This window comes from Otolemur garnettii, unplaced genomic scaffold, assembly GCF_000181295.1.
Source record: "Otolemur garnettii isolate 467f Iridium unplaced genomic scaffold, OtoGar3 scaffold00007, whole genome shotgun sequence".
NCBI lineage: Eukaryota > Metazoa > Chordata > Mammalia > Primates > Galagidae > Otolemur > Otolemur garnettii.
Window position 1 is genome coordinate 4,035,608 of NW_003852402.1, and position 18,294 is coordinate 4,053,901.

The 18,294-nt window shown below is 49.3% G+C and overlaps 1 protein-coding gene across 1 annotated transcript in view; it reads right to left on the reverse strand.

The window, feature by feature from the left end:
• The window catches only part of FAM118A (family with sequence similarity 118 member A), a 34,649-nt gene extending 18,459 nt beyond the window's left edge, over positions 1–16,190 (reverse strand). The window contains exons 1-3 of the mRNA XM_012814114.2: positions 16,050–16,190; positions 1,854–1,909; positions 956–1,208 (exon numbers count right to left, since the gene is read on the reverse strand). Of these exons, the coding sequence (XP_012669568.1) occupies positions 956–1,208; positions 1,854–1,900 (300 nt within the window). The 5' untranslated portion in view covers positions 1,901–1,909; positions 16,050–16,190. The remainder of the gene's footprint in view (positions 1–955; positions 1,209–1,853; positions 1,910–16,049) is intronic.
• Positions 16,191–18,294: the final 2,104 nt, after the last annotated feature.

Below are 18,294 nucleotides of genomic sequence, written 5' to 3' on the forward strand. Positions count from 1 at the left end.
CCGCCTCCCAAGTAGCTGGGACCACAGGCGCCCGCCACAACACCTGGCTATTTTTTGGTTGCAGCCGTCATTGTTGTTTGGCGGATCCAGGCTGGGGATTCGAACCCGCCACCTTAGGTGTACGTGGCTGGCGCCTTAGCCGGTTGAGCTATAGGCTCCGAGCCTCTTAAAGTGTTTTCTAAGAACCCCATGTCACCTGAACAGATGCAACTGCCCTGATTACACCAAAACCTACTAACACAGACCTCTTCACTAGGTCACAAAGTTGGTACCCACTGCAGCATGACAGTATTCCAGACAACTTCACGTGGTCAGGCTCCATTTAAGATGGGCTACTCTAGGAGGCAACATTGTGCCTGGCATTACTTCTGTCTAAAAATTAATGGCATCCTAACAGAAACCTTTTTAGCCCCTCAGCCCAACTCTGCTGAGAAATGAAAACACAGGCCCGGTGTGGTGGCTCACACCTGTAATCCTAGTGCTCTGGGAGGGCAAGGTAGGTGAATTGCTTGAGCTCACGGGTTCAAGACCAGCCTGAGCAAAAGTGAGAACCCATCTCTACTAAAAATAGAAACAAATGAGGCAAGATGACTGCTTGAGCCCAAGAGTTGGAGAGTGTTATGAGCTATGATGCCACAACACTCTACCCAGGGCAACAACTTGAGACTGTCTCAAAAAAATTAAAATAAAATAAAAAATAGCCAGGTGTTGTGGCAGGTACTGTATTCCCAGCTACCAAGGAGGCTGAGGCAAGAGAATCGCTTAAGCCCAAGAGTTGGAGAGTTGGAGGTTGCTGTGAGCTGTGACACCACAGCACCCTACCGAGGGTGACAAAAAAAAAGAAAAAAAATGAACACAACACAGGCTCGCAGAAGTTTCACATCAGGTTCATGATCACCTAACCTGATCCAGAATCAAAAGCTGCCCCATGAAACCTGAAGCACCTGACACTTACAGGTGACATCTTCCGGATCAGGTCATGGGCAACAACCAGCAGATCCCGGTCCTTCGTCACTTTCCTCCGGAACTCCGCCACGTCCCCTGGGTGGAGCACCTCCAACTGCTCCGCAGCCTCAATGACAGCTTCGATGCAGCTTCTCCACGAGCAAAGGGCAGGGATTCCTGGGGCCACTGCCGCGCTGACACCAGTCCCGATGACCAGCAGCAGTTCTTGGGGCTGTTTCCGGATGAGGCTTTTTAAAAACTTTCTACTTAAAAAACAAGGGACGGAGAGAATGCAAGTCAACACAGAATCACTGTGAACACAAAGCCTGGCGACCAGGTTGGGTCTTGTGCACACAGCCCCATCCATCTCCCTTCAGTGGAGGGCAGGGCCGTGTCTCATTCTTTGTGCATTTCACATGTCCCACCCCCACCTGCAGGATTGGGACAGTGGTATCTCATCCTGATCTCATCCTTAAGCATACTATCAAACACACACTTAAGTCACACCTATTTGAATAAGCAGCTCAGCCCCAGTTTTGCTTCCTCTGAAGCTGTAAACAGCTCGTAAATCCAAACAATAAGAAAATTTATGGCAAAACCCTGGTTTTCCACCATCTGCCAATACCAACCCATTCCATAGCAAGAATTATAACCTGCTGTCCCTTTGTAGTCAAAGAATTCTTTCTACTTGCTGCTTAAAGACCAGACTACGACCACTTCATTAAGCAGAAAACTGGCTTCTGGAATGTTCCTTATGGTGAAGCAAACACTGCTAAGGGCTCTTGAAATTCCTCCTGCCCCAATGTTTTTATTTCCCTTGCACCTGCTTATTTGTGCGTACTAAGTAGACTCATGATAGATGCTACTTAGGAAGCCAATAAACCTGCTTCAAAGCTGACTTTATTTACCTTGATTTTTGTTCACTTCTATTTGTCGTCTTTTCCACCGAATCCATCTGTGAACCCTAAAGAGAAAAGTTAGTCAGATGTGACTTCTACTTCCCAAATACAACAACTCTGGAAGAGCATTAAGGCTGAAATTAAAACTGAAGGGCCTAGAGACCTTTATTTCCAAACAGCACACCTCCACAATACTCCCTGAGCCACCGCTCCCAATCTGGGGCGGCTTATCAGGCCACTCTGATTCATGTTACCCTACAAGGGACAGAAAAGGAAGGAGGACTAATGTGTGCAAACAGAGATGGCCCAGTGGGCTCCAGGCTGGAGGTTTTCATGCGGCTTCTTGCCTGAGGACATTCTGGAAGGGCTTCCAGTCACCATGAAGGCAAATGACGTATACAGAATGTAAAAAATGGCAAGTACGCCTCTAATCCCAGCACTATTCAAGGCCAAGGTAGGAGAAGCACTTGAGCTCAGGAGTTTGAGACCAACCTAAACAAGAGCAAGACCCTGCCTCTACTAAAATAGAAAAGTTAGCTGGATTTGGTGGTAGGCACCTGTAGTTTCAGCTACCCACACAGCTGACCCAGGAAGAGCGCTTAAGCCTAAGAGTTTGAGGTTGCTGTGAGCTAAACTGACACACTCCAGCCTGGGTGACCAAAAAAATAAAAAACACCACACATACCAAACAGCAAAGTGGCATGGCAAAGCCAAGCCAGGATGCAGTTTTCCAGAGGAAGCACACGAGCTCCCTGAGGAGCTGAGCACGGGATGTGGGCGCAGCGGGACACTCTGGGGCACTAGCACCACTTCCAAGGAACCAGTCCTCCCATGGCTGTACTGAAATCCAGCCTCAAGAAATCACCCAGGTTAAAAGAAAAAAAATCAATTCTTAGCTTACAGAAAAATAGGATCTCAAGTCACCTAGATCTCCATCACCAAGCTATCTCCACAGTCTACAATTTTTCTAAAATCACATTTTCCCCAATTCTAGAATAGTTACTGCAGACAAGTATAGAAAAATTAAATAGCCTATAATCCTACCTGTGAACAATAACTTAACATAGTTCCCTCTAAGCTTTCCAAAATGTTTACAGTGTTTGAAAACATAGTAATAGCATAATTTTCCATACATTTTAATAAAAACATTTCCTTTGGCTCAGCGCCCATAGCACAGTGGTTATGGCACCACCCACATACACTGAGGGTCTGGGTTCAAACCCAGCCCGGGCCAGTTAAACAACTGCAACAACAAAAAAAAAACTGGGCACTGTGGTGGCCGCCTGTAGTCCCAGCTACTTGGTAGGCTAAGGCAAGAGAATCGCTTAAGCCCAAGGTTTTTGAAGTTGCTGTGAGCTGTGACACCACAGCACTCTACCAAGGGCAACACAGTGAGACTCTGTCTCAAAAAAAAAAAACTCCTTTATGTCATTAAAAGCTAAGTTTGGTGCACGTACACATAATTGTCTTATGTGTTCTTATGCAAGATGTCAGTACAAACAACTTTAACAACCAGCTTGGTGGCTCGGCGCCTGTGGCTCACGTGGATAGGTGCCAGCCACATACACTGAAGGCAGTGAGTTCAAATCCAGTCCAGGCCTGCCAAACAACAATGATGGCTACAACTAAAAAATAGCTGGGCGCTGTGGCGGGCGTCTGCAGTCCCAGCTACTTGAGAGGCAGAGGCAGGAGAATCACTTGAGCCCAGGAGTTAGAGGTTGCTGTGAACTGTGATGCTACAGCACTCTACCCAGGGTGACAGCTTGAGGCTCTGTCTCAAAAAAAAAAAAAAAAGCTTATCTGTTGTGAAATAACTTGAGAGATTTCTGAGAATTGCTAAGCTAAAGAATATGAACACTCGGCTCGGCTGCGGCTCAAGCGGCTAAGGCGCCAGCCACATACACCTAAGGTGGCAGGTTCAAATCCAGCCCGGGCCCACCAAACAACAATAATGGCTGCAACCAAAAACTAGCCGGGCGTTGTGGCAGGCGCCTGTGGTCCCAGCTACTTGGGAGGCTGAGGCAGGAGACTCGCTTGAGCCCAGGAGTTGGAGGTTGCTGTGAGCACTGAAGCCATGGCACTCTACCCAGGGGGATAGCTTGAGGCTCTGTCTCAAAAAAAAAAGAAAAAAGAATATGAACACTGTTAAATATCTTGGCACATGCTGTCACACTGCTTTCCAGAACATGCCCATTTTGTCATGTCCTAACCAGCACTGACTGAAACCCACTTATTTCACACATAATCCCCCCCAAATCAGAATCAGATAACCAAAATAACTTTCTGGAGTAAGGAAAAAAGGCTTAATCAATCTATAATCATTAGAATGGAAAGTTAAATGGAATCCCAGGGTTATCCCCTGAAAACATATCAGAGAGCATAAGTGCATACAAATAATTTTCTTCCAGGTAAAATGGTTCAGAGCTTCTGTCAAACTGCCAATGATGACCTTTCCCTAAATGCTACGAAACCAGTCAACAAGCAGAGAAAATGAGTCCTAGATGCTGCAGCCCGCCCAAGGGGAAAGGCTGATGGGGCAAGAGCTGGGCTTGGCCCTACCCTCAGCCTCCTTCCCAAAGAGTCACTGTAGGTGTCAAAGGTCAAATAGATTTTTCATTTTTTTGAGACAGGTTCTCTGTTGCCTAGACTAGAGCGCAGTGAACAGTGATCATACCATTGCAACCTCAAACTCCTGAGCTCAAGTGATCCTCCTGTCTTTTTCTTTTTTTTGAGACAGAGCCTCAAGCTATAGCTCTGGGTAGAGTGCTGTGGCATCTCAGCTCACAGCAACCTCAAACTCCTGGGCTTAAGCGATTCTCTTGCCTCAGCCTCCTGAGCAGCTGGGACTAAAGGCGCCCGCCACAACACCCGGCTATGTTTTGGTTGTAGCTGTCATTGTTTGATAGGCCTGGGCAGGATTAGAACCCTCAAGCTCTGGTGTATATGGCTGATGCCTTAGCAGCTTGAGCTACAGGCACTGAGCCTCACTTTCTAAAGTTTTACAATTATAGGCATGAGCCACTGTGCCCAGCAGTTTTTCTTTAAACCTACTAAATGGTTTTCTAAGAAAACAAATATTGAGGTTCTACAGTATGTAATTTCTCTATTATATAAGACTGGCTCCTAGCCCTGTGATTTCAATAACTGACTTAACTACTCACCAACCCCTAGTTTATCAGCTACAAAATACGGATTCTTGCTAATCGGCCAAGTCTCAAAGGCTAAGGAATGTCTCACGTAAAGTGCTCCGAAGTTCAAATGGCTGAGTCACACAGCTCAGGCTCCGACTGCCCAAGGCTGCCCCACACTTCCCCTTCCTCACCTCCCACTGTAGGGCAGGACTCAGGAGCCTTTCCTGTCCAATGCCACTGGAAAGGTTAAAGACACTCAGCTGACCAATCCAGCCACCCGCTCCTGCCCAAATAATCCACACTTCTGCAGACAAGTTACTCTCCTGCTCATGGGAAGGAATCATTTATCTCCACTTTCTCTACACAACATTCGAGAATAATTTTTTCTTTTTCAACAGTCACTGGTCAACCTGTGACTTAAACCAAATGCTCAGAATTATTACCATGGTAAAAAACTGAAAATCTGTTTCTAGCTCTTTCAACTATTTTTCAACTGCTTTTGATTCTCCATATGTAAGATTAAAATTACAAATTCAAACCTAAATACTACATTTATACATCTGCAAAGAAGTACACCCAAACTAAACTTTTGCTGGCTGTACCGAATTCTAAACTTAAGTGATTTCAGAGTTTCCCAGAAGAGTAAGTCGTCACTGCTGACAGCACTTACATGACGGTGCAAGCTTGTGCTCTCAGGTGGTTTGCTGCTGGCTTAAGAGCTGGAGACCTTTCTCAGACTGGACTCAACTTGAAGGTGTGGCTCCTCGGACAGTACTCTGAACCTAATCACACAGGTTCTGAGACCTCAGGCAGGTGTGCCTCTACTAGTACCTATCAAAGGCACCCACACGGGAAGTAGCAATTAAATCCAAACTCAACCTGGGGACCCTGCAAGAATCAAGTGCATAGTTGCCGTTTTCAGACACTCAGAGTTCATTATCACACTATGTGTTTGAAGGCATGACCTCATTTCCTGTTTTTCAGCAGCATAAACAGAGCCAGATCTCACAATAACTTAGAAATTACCCCAAACTTCCCCCTTGTATTTAAACCAAGATTTCCAAAGCAATCAGTACCAGATCCTAGAACTTTCAGCAAGACAGCAAGCCTCTGTGTTCAGCTCCCAGTCTCAGACACCATTCTTCTAAGCCAGTCAGATTCCAAACAGTAACAAACCCCTCAGAGGCCTTTCAGGCGCTGCATCTTTTGGTTTCCTTGGTGATTATGTCGTCACCAGGATTTGCAGGCCCAAATCATAGCAACCCCCACCCCTTTTTTAAAGGACCTATTGGCATTTTCTGAATGCAAAAAATCAGACCCCAATGCAGATTCTTATAAGTAGTCCCTGTCTTTTTTATCCAAAACCATTAATAAGTCTTACCAAAATGTTTTCTTCTTAAAACTCAAAATCAAGAGTATTTCACAAGCTGGAGTAGCTAGAGACTACCTTACTCTGAATCCCCAGCATCCAGCATTAAATACTTGTTCATCAAATTGAGATGGGAGGTTCTCTGTAGAGATGGGGTCTAAGTTGCTCAGGCTAGTCTCAAACTCCTAACCATTAAAGTTCATCAAATTGAGTCCAATGTCAAAACCAAATGTGATAAATGGGGATAAACCAACCTGTCATCTACTAGTTAAACAAAGGCTGCCCATCCCTAGCCCACTGCAGAAGTTTTACACCCCACCCCACATTCCACCACACCTCCCCGTGTGACCACCTTTACGTGGTCCTTTCACAGTTGACTCTGGGCTCAATCATGTAACTTAAATTGGCCATGGGGATAACATATGGAACACAGGTTCATGTTTAGCAACTCCTTAGACAGTGGAGCCTATTCAAACGATTCTCTTGCCTCAGCCTCCCAAGCAGCTTGGACTACAGGCACCTGCCACAACGCCCAGCCATTTTTTGTTGCAGCTGCCATTGTTGTTTGGCAGTCCCGGGCCAGATTCAAATCTGCCAACTGCAGTGTATGTGGCTGACGCCCTAGCTGCTGAGCTACAGGCGTTAAGCCTAGATCATTCTTCTAAGATCAACCAATAAGCAGGGAGAGCGCCAAGCACCTGATTACAATGAAGGGAGGGGACACGTAGTGGACATATGCTCAGACACATCCTCCTCGCACAGCCAGAGGGGGGGCATCGTGTGCCAGTGGTGGAGGCCCAGGAGGTTCGCACAGATTCAGACAGACTGAAGAAAAGCCAAGGAGCCAAAGGTGGCTGTGACGTGCCCTTTACTCAGTGAGCAGGCATGGGGACACCCACCTTTATCCGGCTTATGGGAGCAGGTGAGCTGGCGTAAGTAGTATGCCTTGGGACGTGCCCACTGGCAAAGCTTCAGGGCCTTCTATGGTGGTCCGATAAGAGCGGCTCTGTATTAAGCACTAATGGTTACAGAGAGCATGGCTCCTGCCGGCTTAGACATGGTCACTCAAAACAATGTGGCCCTCCGGAGAGAAAGCCTAACTGACTCATCTTCCCCACACCACCCTTTCAGGGTTTCTTGCTTCACAATCTAAGGACAAGTAATAGCAAACAGGCGATACACCATCACTGTTTCTGGTGTCCCAGCTCCCATAACTCCGCCCACAATGGCCTGTACCCATCCAGTCACCTACACAGAGTGTCAACATTGCTACTAAGGACCCAAATAGGGCAGAGCGCAAGCTCTGCAACACAGTGTCCCCCACACCAGCTATAAAGTATTCATCATCGGCCCTCAGATGTTCTGGTTAAGCATGGCATTCCGCATTCCCAGTTCCCAGAGAACCTGCTGCAGTTCTGAATAGGACAGCCTGCAATGCACAGGACCTGGGAGGTCCCCAGCACAGTCTGTAGAGTGTGGACTGTGGCCATAACCCAAGCCAGAAGCGGCGAATACCGTGACCACAGCAGCAGCAATCCTACAAGTGCTGCTGCAGGGATGGGGATGTCGTGACTGAGGCTGATTTCTCCACCTCCAGGACACCAGGACAATGCCATTCACCTCTAGATTCCGTAAGTTAGGGATTCCTTCCTTCTCTGCTTAAACTGTTTCCTCAGCTCCACCAACTCTGTCTGGACATACAGACAAAAGGTGGGGTGTTCGGTCATTTATGGGGGTGCAGCTGCCTGCCCTCCTGACCCTTGGTTGTGGCATTTTTACACTTTTCTGTTAATACTGGTTGTGCCCTAAAACAGGGTTCACGGAGTCTACCACGTCCGCGATGAGAGAGTGCAACTGATCCCAGGGGTTACTCTGCCACACCTCCTCCCTCTGGGGCCCTAGACTACCGTAGCTCTGCCTCCAAGCTGCCCTGGAGTTCCCAGACAAGAGCGGTCCCCCAGAGCACAGCCTCCTTCTCTATTCACAGAATTGTAAGAAACTCCAGAGCCTTGTGGGCATTTTTCTTCTCAAAGACCTCTCCCAGTGTGGTGTCCTATACACACTGGGCCACTCCTGGCAGTGACACCCATTCATCCCCTAGGGGTGCAGAAGGTTCCATATGGGTCTGTGATGATGCCAACTGTAGTGTCAGTGGTTGAAGTCAGGGAGGTCTACACAGGATTTGGACAGACCGGAGAAAAGTCAAGGAGCTGAAGGTGCCTATGGCATGTTCTTTATTCAGCTCATGGCTGGTGGCAAGCAGGCAAGGGGACACCTGCCTTCACGCCTCTCATGGGGGCACGCAAGCTAACAAAGCTTTTCCCCAGAAGAAATCCACCTCATGCAGCCTGGGAGCCTGATAAAGTGGCCAGAACAACAGTGGCTTTGAATCAAGTACTAAAGACACTCACTTAGATAATAGGCACCTGCCGGTTTAATCATGATTGAACAACCTGGCACCTAGTGGCCTGCAAGAGAGAAAGTCTAATTGACTCATCTTCCCCATAGGAATCTCACATTTATTCAGCAAAGTTTCCAAACAATGACCTTTAACTCACCCTGTCATCAATCCAGTCTCAGAAAACAGTCACCCTAAAATTTACAAGGAAAGTCAGACCACCCCACACTAGATCAATTTGTAAGTGTGCTACCAACAGGATACAGGAGTCTTAAAAATGCTATTAGGTGGCTCGGCGCCTGTGGCTCAGGCGGCTAGGGCACCAGCCACATACACCTAAGGTGGCGGGTTCGAATCCCCAGCCCGGCCCGCCAAACAACAATGATGGCTGCAACCAAAAACTAGCCGGGCGTTGTGGCAGGCGCCTGTGGTCCCAGCTACTTGGGAGGCTGAGGCAGGAGACTCGCTTGAGCCCAGGAGTTTGAGGTCGCTGTGAGCGTGATGCCGTGGCACTCTACCCAGGGGGATAGCTTGAGGCTCCGTCTCAAAAAAAAAAAAAAAATACTATTAGGTTTACTGTATGTAACCAGAGTGGATCCTAAGGGCTGGAATGTCCTTAGTGGAGGCCAAAATCTATCAGTGGCATTCTGACCACACCAAGGAAGGTTTAGAAGACCAGAAAGGCTGTGAGCAAGCCCTTTCTCCCATGAATGCACCCCATCCCACCCTCAGATATGTTACAGATAGGGCATGCTGCCATCAAAGTGTGGTGTCTTGACCCTGGTCCTTACATCAACCTCTTTTCTCTGATTTGACTCCCTTTCCACAGCAATGCGGTTTCCCAGGGAAAGAGCCTGGTAGCAGAAGCCTCTGAGCAGCAGCAGGAGCATGTCCCCAAGCACACCTGGCAGCCATATTTCTAACCACAAAGGAATCAGCTGGGGTCCTGGTGCTGGATACATTTCTGGTGAGTCTGATGAGCAGGACTGGGTCACCTGAACTAGAAACAAGGCACAGACGGGCAAAAAGTTAAGCTCCCAAAATTGAAAAGGAGAGGCTTCGCCTAGCAACTGTAAGAACTCCACCTAAAGTAGCACAAGGGACAGGCAGAGAAAACCAAGTGGAGTTAAGGAATTGCGACCTCTTCCCCAGCCAGGAGACCACTCAAAACCTCAGTTCCCCAACCTGTCAAGTGGGAGTTCCACCACCCACAGCACCCACTGGATTGCCGCTTAGAAGTGAGGAATATCTGAAAGGTACCTAACAAACTGTAAAATGTTTATCTATTACCATAAACTGCCTGAGCATCAGCAAAATTTTTCCAAAGCAGTTACAAGATACATATTGATTTAACCATAGTTCCGGTAAAACAATTTCAGCCATTACTAGTACTAAAGGGATCTTTAGGATAAAATTGTTTTCTTCGTTTTATAGAAAATACAAACCCTTACTTTGAACAAATGCTACCTAAACAATCACTTTTTATTCAGTTAAGATGAATAACAATGGGAAAAATGCTTCATTTTGTAATGATCAAAAAAAAGTTAACTGGCTTCTTGAAACTAATGCCACCAAACAAACTGCTTGGGCTTATATGCCCAAACCAAGACAAGTGCAAATCCATCACTAATAAAACAGTGAAAGGTCAGCGTGGCTCCAGTAGCACAGTGGTTAGGGCACCAGCCTCATATACTGAGGGTGGTGGGTTCAAATCCAGCCTGGGCCAGTTAAAAATAAAATTTAAAAAACGTAAATTTCTTGGGCGGTGCCTGTGGCTCAGTGGGTAGGGCGCTGGCCGGCCCCCATATACCGCGGGTTCAAACCTGGCCCTGGCCAAACTGCAACAAAAAAATAGCCAGGCATTGTGGCGGGTGCCTGCAGGTCCCAACTACTCAGGAGGCTGAGGCAAGAGATTCACCTAAGCCCAAGAGCTGGAGGTTGCTGTGAGCTGCGACGCCAGAGGGCGACAAAGTGAGATTCTATCTTTAAAAAAAAAAAAAAAGTGAAAGGTCACATTCTACTTAGTTCAAAAGACAATATTAAGTACTGCCACTTTTTGACTACTTATTAAAGGGAACGCTAAGCATTCCACACACGGTATCTCACTTAATCTTCTTAATAACCCTAGGATGGGCTCAGCGCCTGTGGCTCAAGCGGCTAAGGCGCCAGCCACATACACCTAAGGTGGCGGGTTCGAATCCCCAGCCCGGGCCCGCCAAACAACAATGATGGCTGCAACCAAAAAATGGCCAGGCGTTGTGGCGGGCGCCTGTGGTCCCAGCTACTTGGGAGGCTGAGACCTCAGCTGAGACCCAGACTCCCAGCTACTTGGGAGGCTGAGACCTCAGCTGAGACCCAGACTCCCAGCTACTTGGGAGACTCGCTTGAGCCCAGGAGTTGGAGGTTGCTGTGAGCGTGATGCCATGGCACTCTACCCAGGGGGACAGCTTGAGGCTCCGTTTCAAAAATAATAATAATAATAATAACCCTAGGATGTGGCTACTGCTATTGCCTCCACCTGGCCAGCACCAGCACTGACTTTTTCTTTTTGCAGTTTTTGGCCAGGGCTGGGTTTGAACCCACCACCTCTGGCATATGGGGCTGGCGCCCTACTCCTTTGAGCCACAGGTGCCACCCAAGCACTGACTCCTTTTAAGAGGCCAACTGGCCAGGCACAGCGGCTCATGCCAGTAATCCTCACATTCTAGGAGGCCAAGGCAGGAGGATCCCTTGAGCTCGGGAGTTTGAGACCAGCCTGAGCTAAGAGCAAGAAGCCCTCTCTGCTAAAAGTAGAAAAAAATCAGCCAGGTGTTGTGGCAGGCACCTGTAGTCCCAGCTACTCGGGAGGCTTAGGCAGAAGGGATTGTTTGAACCCAGGAGTTTGAGGTTGCTTGAGTTAGGCTGACACCTTGACAGTCTAGCCTGGGGCCACGTGAGACTCTTGGTTGGTTTTTTTTTTTTGAGGAAAAAGTGTCCAACCACCACAGTGCGTTTAGTCTTCTACCTCTTCGCATTATCAGTGCAGCTTGGAATAGCAAACAAATACACCTGACATTTTACTGGGAATTCTGCCACCCACAAAGCATTCGCTGTTTTAGTCTGTCCATCAGATGTGACATGTCACATGACTCATGCAAGCATGCTACTTAATAAGTCAATAATGGTTAACACCCCAAAACGGGAGCCAAAGACCACAGAACCCCCAGCATTTATCAATCCCAAGAGGATACCCAAGACATGTTCTAGAAAGTAAGTCTCCAATGAAACTTAAAATTATAGAATTTTAGAGCAGGAGGGATCTTAACGGTTATGTGAAATCAAATACCTTAATTTCCAGAAGTGAAAAATTGAGACTAAGAGGCAGTGACTTGGTCAACATCCCCCAAAGAGGAGACAAGCTACAAATTCACTCCCAGCTCCTGTCCTATACTCCTTCCACTATCTGTGCACCCCCAATCCACTGTGACCCCAAAGTTCTAAGGCACTCATTTCTCTTAACCACCCAATACTTATTTAAAAGGCAGAGTTTAATCTACAGTTTCACTTGCCCTTTAATCCATTCACTCCCCAGAAATGCTAAGAGAAACAGCTGCCAATGGGAAGACAGAGACAGCAGCAGGAAGAAGCCTTGGGCGAACCGACTGCCCCAAACAGTTTTCCACAGTCTTGGCTGGCTCACCACACAACTGTCCCCTGTCCTTGTTAACTTTAGCAGGGAACAGATAAGAAGCACTAAGGGGGGGGGTGGGGGGTGAGGGGGAACAATGCCTCCACTCAGGAGGACGGACTTCTTTCTCCTAGCTAGGAGTCCCTCCAGGCTCCTGGGGGAAGGAAGGTACAGAAGAACCTGACCAACAAATAACTGGGCAAACTACTTATTCTTTCTGAGCCCGTTTACCCATAAAGGAATATTACCTTATACCTTCTATGGTAATTGGAAACATTAATGGGATAATATTTCAAAAAAAAAGCCTGGGACAGCCTGCTTCCCACTGTACCCTGTGTGTGTGATGGGGTCTCCTTCTTAGATTTTTAATTAAAATTAAATAAAACTAAATACAAAATAAAACTTGGGCGGCACCTGTAGCTCAAAGGAGTAGGGCACTGACCCCATATGCCAAAGGTGCCCGGTTTCAAACCCAGCCCTGGCCCAAAACTGCAAAAAATAAAGTAAAAACAACTCAGTCACACTAGTCACATAATTCAGTGTTCAACAGCCACATGTGTCCAGGAGACTGGAGAGCACAAACAGAACATCACAGGAAGTTCTACTGTGTCTCTCCTTCATCTAAGCCTAGACTTCAGCAAACAGAAGTCTTACAGAATTTTCTTACCAATTGGTCTAATCCACAGCCTCTGCCACTGCCTTAAAGGCCTCACAAATTAACACTGAAAGTCACCTGCTTCCAGTTCTACCCGTCTCATGCCACACAGTTTCCAGAGGGACATTGCTGACACTTCTGAAGCAGTCTTTCAACTGCCTTCCATTAGTGTGAAATACATATTTGGTCTTCATCACCCCTCCCCTTTCTGTCATACTCCTAAAATCCTGGTATCTCCAAAGGGCTTTTTTTTTTTTTGGAGACAGAGAGCAACCTCCAACTCCTGGGCTTAAGCAATTCTCTTGCCTTAGCCTCCCAAGTAGCAGGGACCACAACACCCAGCTATTTTCTATTACAGTTGTCCAGGTTCAAACCCGCCAGCCTCACTGTATGTGGCTGGCACAGTAACCACTGTGCACAAGCACCGAGCCACAACCTCAAACTCTTGAGCTCAAGAGATCTTCTTGCCTTAGCCTCCTGAGTAGCTGGGACTACAGGCATCTGCCACAATACCCAGTTAATTTTTCTATTTTTAGGAGGGATGGGGTCTCACTCTTGCTCAGGCTCATCTCCAACTCCTGAGAAGCTCAAGTAATCCACCTGCCTCAGCCTCCCACAGCACACAACTGTCCCCTGGTTCAGAACAAATCCTTTTAATAAAGAGATTTGTTCTGTGAAGTTTGGATTCTGTTGAAGGGCTACACTTGGGGGATCTAGAGGGCCACATGTGGCCCCAAGGTCACAGGTTTCCCACCCCTGCAAGAGGTGACCACACGTGTCCTATGGCAAAAGGACAAAACCTCACCTAACAAGTGCCCTTGTCAATTCCCAGGCTCAAACAAAGAAAAGCTGAACACCAGTTTTCTGGGCATAGGTGTTCAAAAGCTTAGCCACAACCAGAGATCTTGGTCACCACTGCCACCACCTTGCTCCAGGTTGCCCCTACCTCTCAGAGGCCCTTGCTTCCTCCAAACAAGTCTCCCAAGCACAGTCAGACTGACTGTTCTTTTTTTAATATCCTTCAATAAAAGCTGATAGACTGTTCAAAAGCCCACAAACCATTTCTCTCTTCAAGTTCAACAGTCAAATCCTCCCCTCTGGCTGCTGAAGCTGGCTTGCTCGTGTCCTGTCTCAGACCCTGCACTCTGTAAAACTCCCAGGTCCTTCTGTTCTGGTCTCTACTGGGAACACTTCCTCGCTCCTCCCAGCTGTCCAACTCCTACCTTCTGTTAGCCTCAATAGGAGAAGCAGCTAAGGGCACGGTGTGCTTCAGAGAACAAAGTTTGGTGGTTCTCTTTGCTTACTTAAAACTCCCTCCCACACCCCCTCTTGAAACGTTTTTCATTAAGGAGGACAATACATCTCCGGCCACCCCACTCCCCCGTGAAGCTCTGCTCCAGCCACACATCCTGGATTCCAAAACTAGTGTACTTGGCACGCCTCTCTGCCTCTTCACAAGCTGTCTGTCCACTTTGCCTGGAATGACCCTGGCAAACCTCTCAACTTCAACCTTCCAGAATCAGCTCACCTATTACCTATCACCACCTCCCCTCTCCCCTCAAGAAGCCCTCCTTAACATTTACCCCTTCCGGCTCCGTGCCTGTGGCTCAAGTGGCTAAGGCGCCAGCTACCTACACGCAAGGTGGCGGGTTTGAATCCAGCCCGGGCCACCAAACAACAATGGCGGCTCCAACCAAAAAATAGCCGAGCATTGTGGTGGGTGCCTGTGGTCCCAGCTACTTGGGAGGCTGAGGCAGCAGACTCACTTGAGCCCAGGAGTTGGAGGTTGCTGTGAGCTGAGATGCCCCAGCACTCTACCCAGGGGGACAGCTTGAGGCTCTGTCTCAAAAAAAAAATAAATAAATAAATTTACCCCTTCCCAAGAATCCCACCTGGACCCAGCTAAGGTTCAATGCCACTCACTACACTGTTACCACCAGGTAAAAAAAACGATTACTTCTCTAACTGATCTCTCCAACAAGGTCCTGACTGCTAGGGGTTGTTGTCTCTATCTCTGATGCCACTTCTGGAACCTATAAGGCATTTTATTAAAAGGTCAGTTCCATGAATGAAAAAATTAAAACACAACCTAAAATCATTCTGATGTGGCCTAAACTCCCTCACCCCTTAGCTCTGCCTTCCTCCACCCGGCAGATCGCCTGTCCTCTTGACTTCCAGTGCAGCCATATGAGTCTCAGCAGAGCATTAAAAGTTAAACACTGTCTCTTCTTTGGCCTCAATGCACTAGTAAACACAAAGGCACTCACCGGCACTGGGATCACACCCCAAGTTAGATTATAGAGTTGTCTTCAGGCAATGTGTTACACTCTTCATTTAAATTATCTTTAAGAATTCACAAACCCTGGGAATACGTTCACGGCTGCTTCACAGGTCCCTGGGCCTTGAGTGTGAGAAACCCAGCCTTGAGATCAGCGCAGAGGGAGCCACGGTGTCTGAAGGCCTCAGGGTGGGTGGCAGAGAGAGAGGAGGGGAGGCTGAGGGTGGTGGGACGGGGACTCCAGGGATGCCGGTGGGGCTAAGGACAAATGTACGAGGACTTCTACACAGGAAAGGCGGGGAGGCCTCGGGCTAAGGGAATTGTGATGAGGCCTGGCGGGGAGGCCCATGACGGAACCTTAAAGGTCTCTGGAACCAAGAGTTCTCAGGGGTCCCAGGGCCCAAAAGCGGCCGAGGCTAGAGGTAACCTCGAAGAGTTTCGGGGTTCAAGGGTTTCGGAGGTTGTCGAGGCCAGAGGTGGCCGGGAACTCCCAGAGGGTCTCGGGAGCCAGGAGTCCTGGAGGGTCTGGGCGGACCCCAAGGGGGTCTCGGAGTCCTGAGGGAATAATGAACGGGGGGGGGGGCAGGAATCGAGGTGTGTCGGGGCCTATAGTGGCCCCGGGAGTCAGGGATCCTGCGAGGACCGGAGCGGATCCGGAGGGTCTCTCCAGGCAGGGTCCCAGCGCCTGCCCCAACCCGCCCCCTCACCTGCGGCGCCTGCTAGACGCTGGTCCGAGCTCGCGCTCCAGCCGCCTCCTCCTCCGCGGCCGGCGACGTCTCGGGGTCCCTTAGCGGCCGCGCGCCCCTCACGCTGGGCGGGGCCGGAGAGGACGGCCCTCGGGGTGGGGACTGCGCGCGCAGCCGGGGCGGGAACCGGAGCCGGGACGAGAACCGGAGCCGGGACGGAAATCGGGGAGGGGCGGACGCCGCACCACTTCCAGCCGCTGCCCCTCAGTACCGTTCCTCGCGCGCCCGCCCTAGCTGAGCGAAGGTTCCGCCCAGAAACCAACGGCCCGGCGGCGCTCCGGGGCCCCTCCCCGGGGAGGGGCGGGGCCAAGGCACGCGCCCCGCCCGAGCCGCTGGTCCCGCCCACCGGTGAGGCCCCGCCCCGCAGTCTCTGGAGCAGGCGCAGTCGGGTGTACGGGGAGCAGTCGGGGGTCGGAATCTGCGTCCGAGGCCTTTTTCGCCCCAGGCTGCTTCCTGTTTTCAGTTTACTTATCTGCAGAATGGGGCAGGCGCACGTTGCAGGGACTTGGCCAGCATTAAGTGCGATTGGAACTGCTCTCCAGCTATGTCCTGCCACACTCATGCCCACTTCCCATCCTCAACCTGAGACGAGTCCAGACCCCTGCGAGTCTCAGTCCTCAGTCCCGTGCCTGCCCAAATAGCCAGTCCCTTCCCCAGTCCTGCTTTCAGGATGCTCATCACTCTGAAATTACTTGAACTTGTGACTGTCTCTCTCCTTTCCAGTGAGAGCCCTCACCTTGTTCATCCTGTCTCCTTCTGGGTCCCCAGAAGCTGGCGCCAGGCTGGGCACACCGTGGGTACCAAATATTTGCACTTGCGTGAACGTCCTCTGGCGCTCTTCCCTCATCAGGAAATGCTCTTCCTTGAGGCTGAGAATGGGTCCAGTGTAGGTTCTAATGCCAGTGAGGCCCTGTGACTTCTGCAGCGTCCCTGCCCCAGGCCCTGTGTCTGTAAAACAGGGCTGATCCTACACCTACCTCTGGGGGCTGCTGAAAGGACTAAATGAGACTATGGGTAGGTGGGCTGGGCACAGGACTCCGCGGCTGGACGAGTGTCCCCTAGTGATCCTATTACTTGGGTGGTCTCCTCCTCCCTGTTCTCTCTGCCATTGAAAGCCTTTCCCTTCCCTAAATGAGAGGCAGTGGAATCAAGCCACTTCCTCTTCCCAGCCTACCCTGCCCAAGCCAGAGTAAATTATTACTTCCTCTCTCTTTTTTTCTCCCTTTTTTCTGCCTGATTTTACAGTGGGCTGTTGACATCTCCCCCACCCCAGCTCACAGGAAGCTGGCATTTTGTGACAAAAGCTGGTCTTGTGACTTTCAACAGCCTATGAGACTGTGGTGGCCTAGAACTCTGTGGGGCAGTGACCTGGGGATGGAGAAAACAGCTGCCAGGCTCCTGTGTGGGGTGGGGCACCTGCCTGGGCACTGGGCTGATGTCCTGCAACAACCTGTCAGGGAGGTGTCTTCATTAGTATTCCAGTTCACAGAAGGGGAGGCCTGGGGAGGTTGCCCAGGCTGTTCCACGCCCCAGCCCACATGTTTAACCACTGCATACAGCTTTCCATACCCTAGTTGTATGATTTTTATTTTAATTGGGTTTTTTTTGTTGTTTTGTTTGAGACAGAGTCTCACTTTGTTGCCCTTGGTAGAGTGCATGGCATCATAGCTCACAGCAACCTAAAACTCTTGGGCTCAAGCGATTCTCTTGCCTCAGCCTCCCCAGCAGCCAGGACTACAAGTGCCTGCCACAAAAGTCTACTATTCTTAAAGATGGGGGGGTTGTCTCACTCTTGGTCAGGCTGGTCTCAAACACAGGTGAGCCACCTACCCCAAGTCTGGATGCGTGATTTAAATTTAATGCCATTCTGTTCATGAGCTCCTGCTCCCAGGCTGACTGTTGGGACCATGTACCTGTGGGAGACAAGGCCCTGCCCTTGAGGGGCCCTCAGGCCCCAGCAAGGACTTTGATAAATGGAAGTTTATGGATGACATGCAACAGAGGCCAGCCTCAAGGTGCAGGGTGTGGTCCTCTAAGGCCTAGGGCAGTGGAACTGGAGTAATTGTTACCTCCAGCCAAGTTTAGCCCCATTTAAGACACAGGTAAGGAGGGTGACAGCTTGAGGCTCTGTCTCAAAAAAAAATTGCAAACTGACCTTGAGAGACAGAATTTGGATCCAATTAGCAAGGGCCATAAGGAAAGTTCA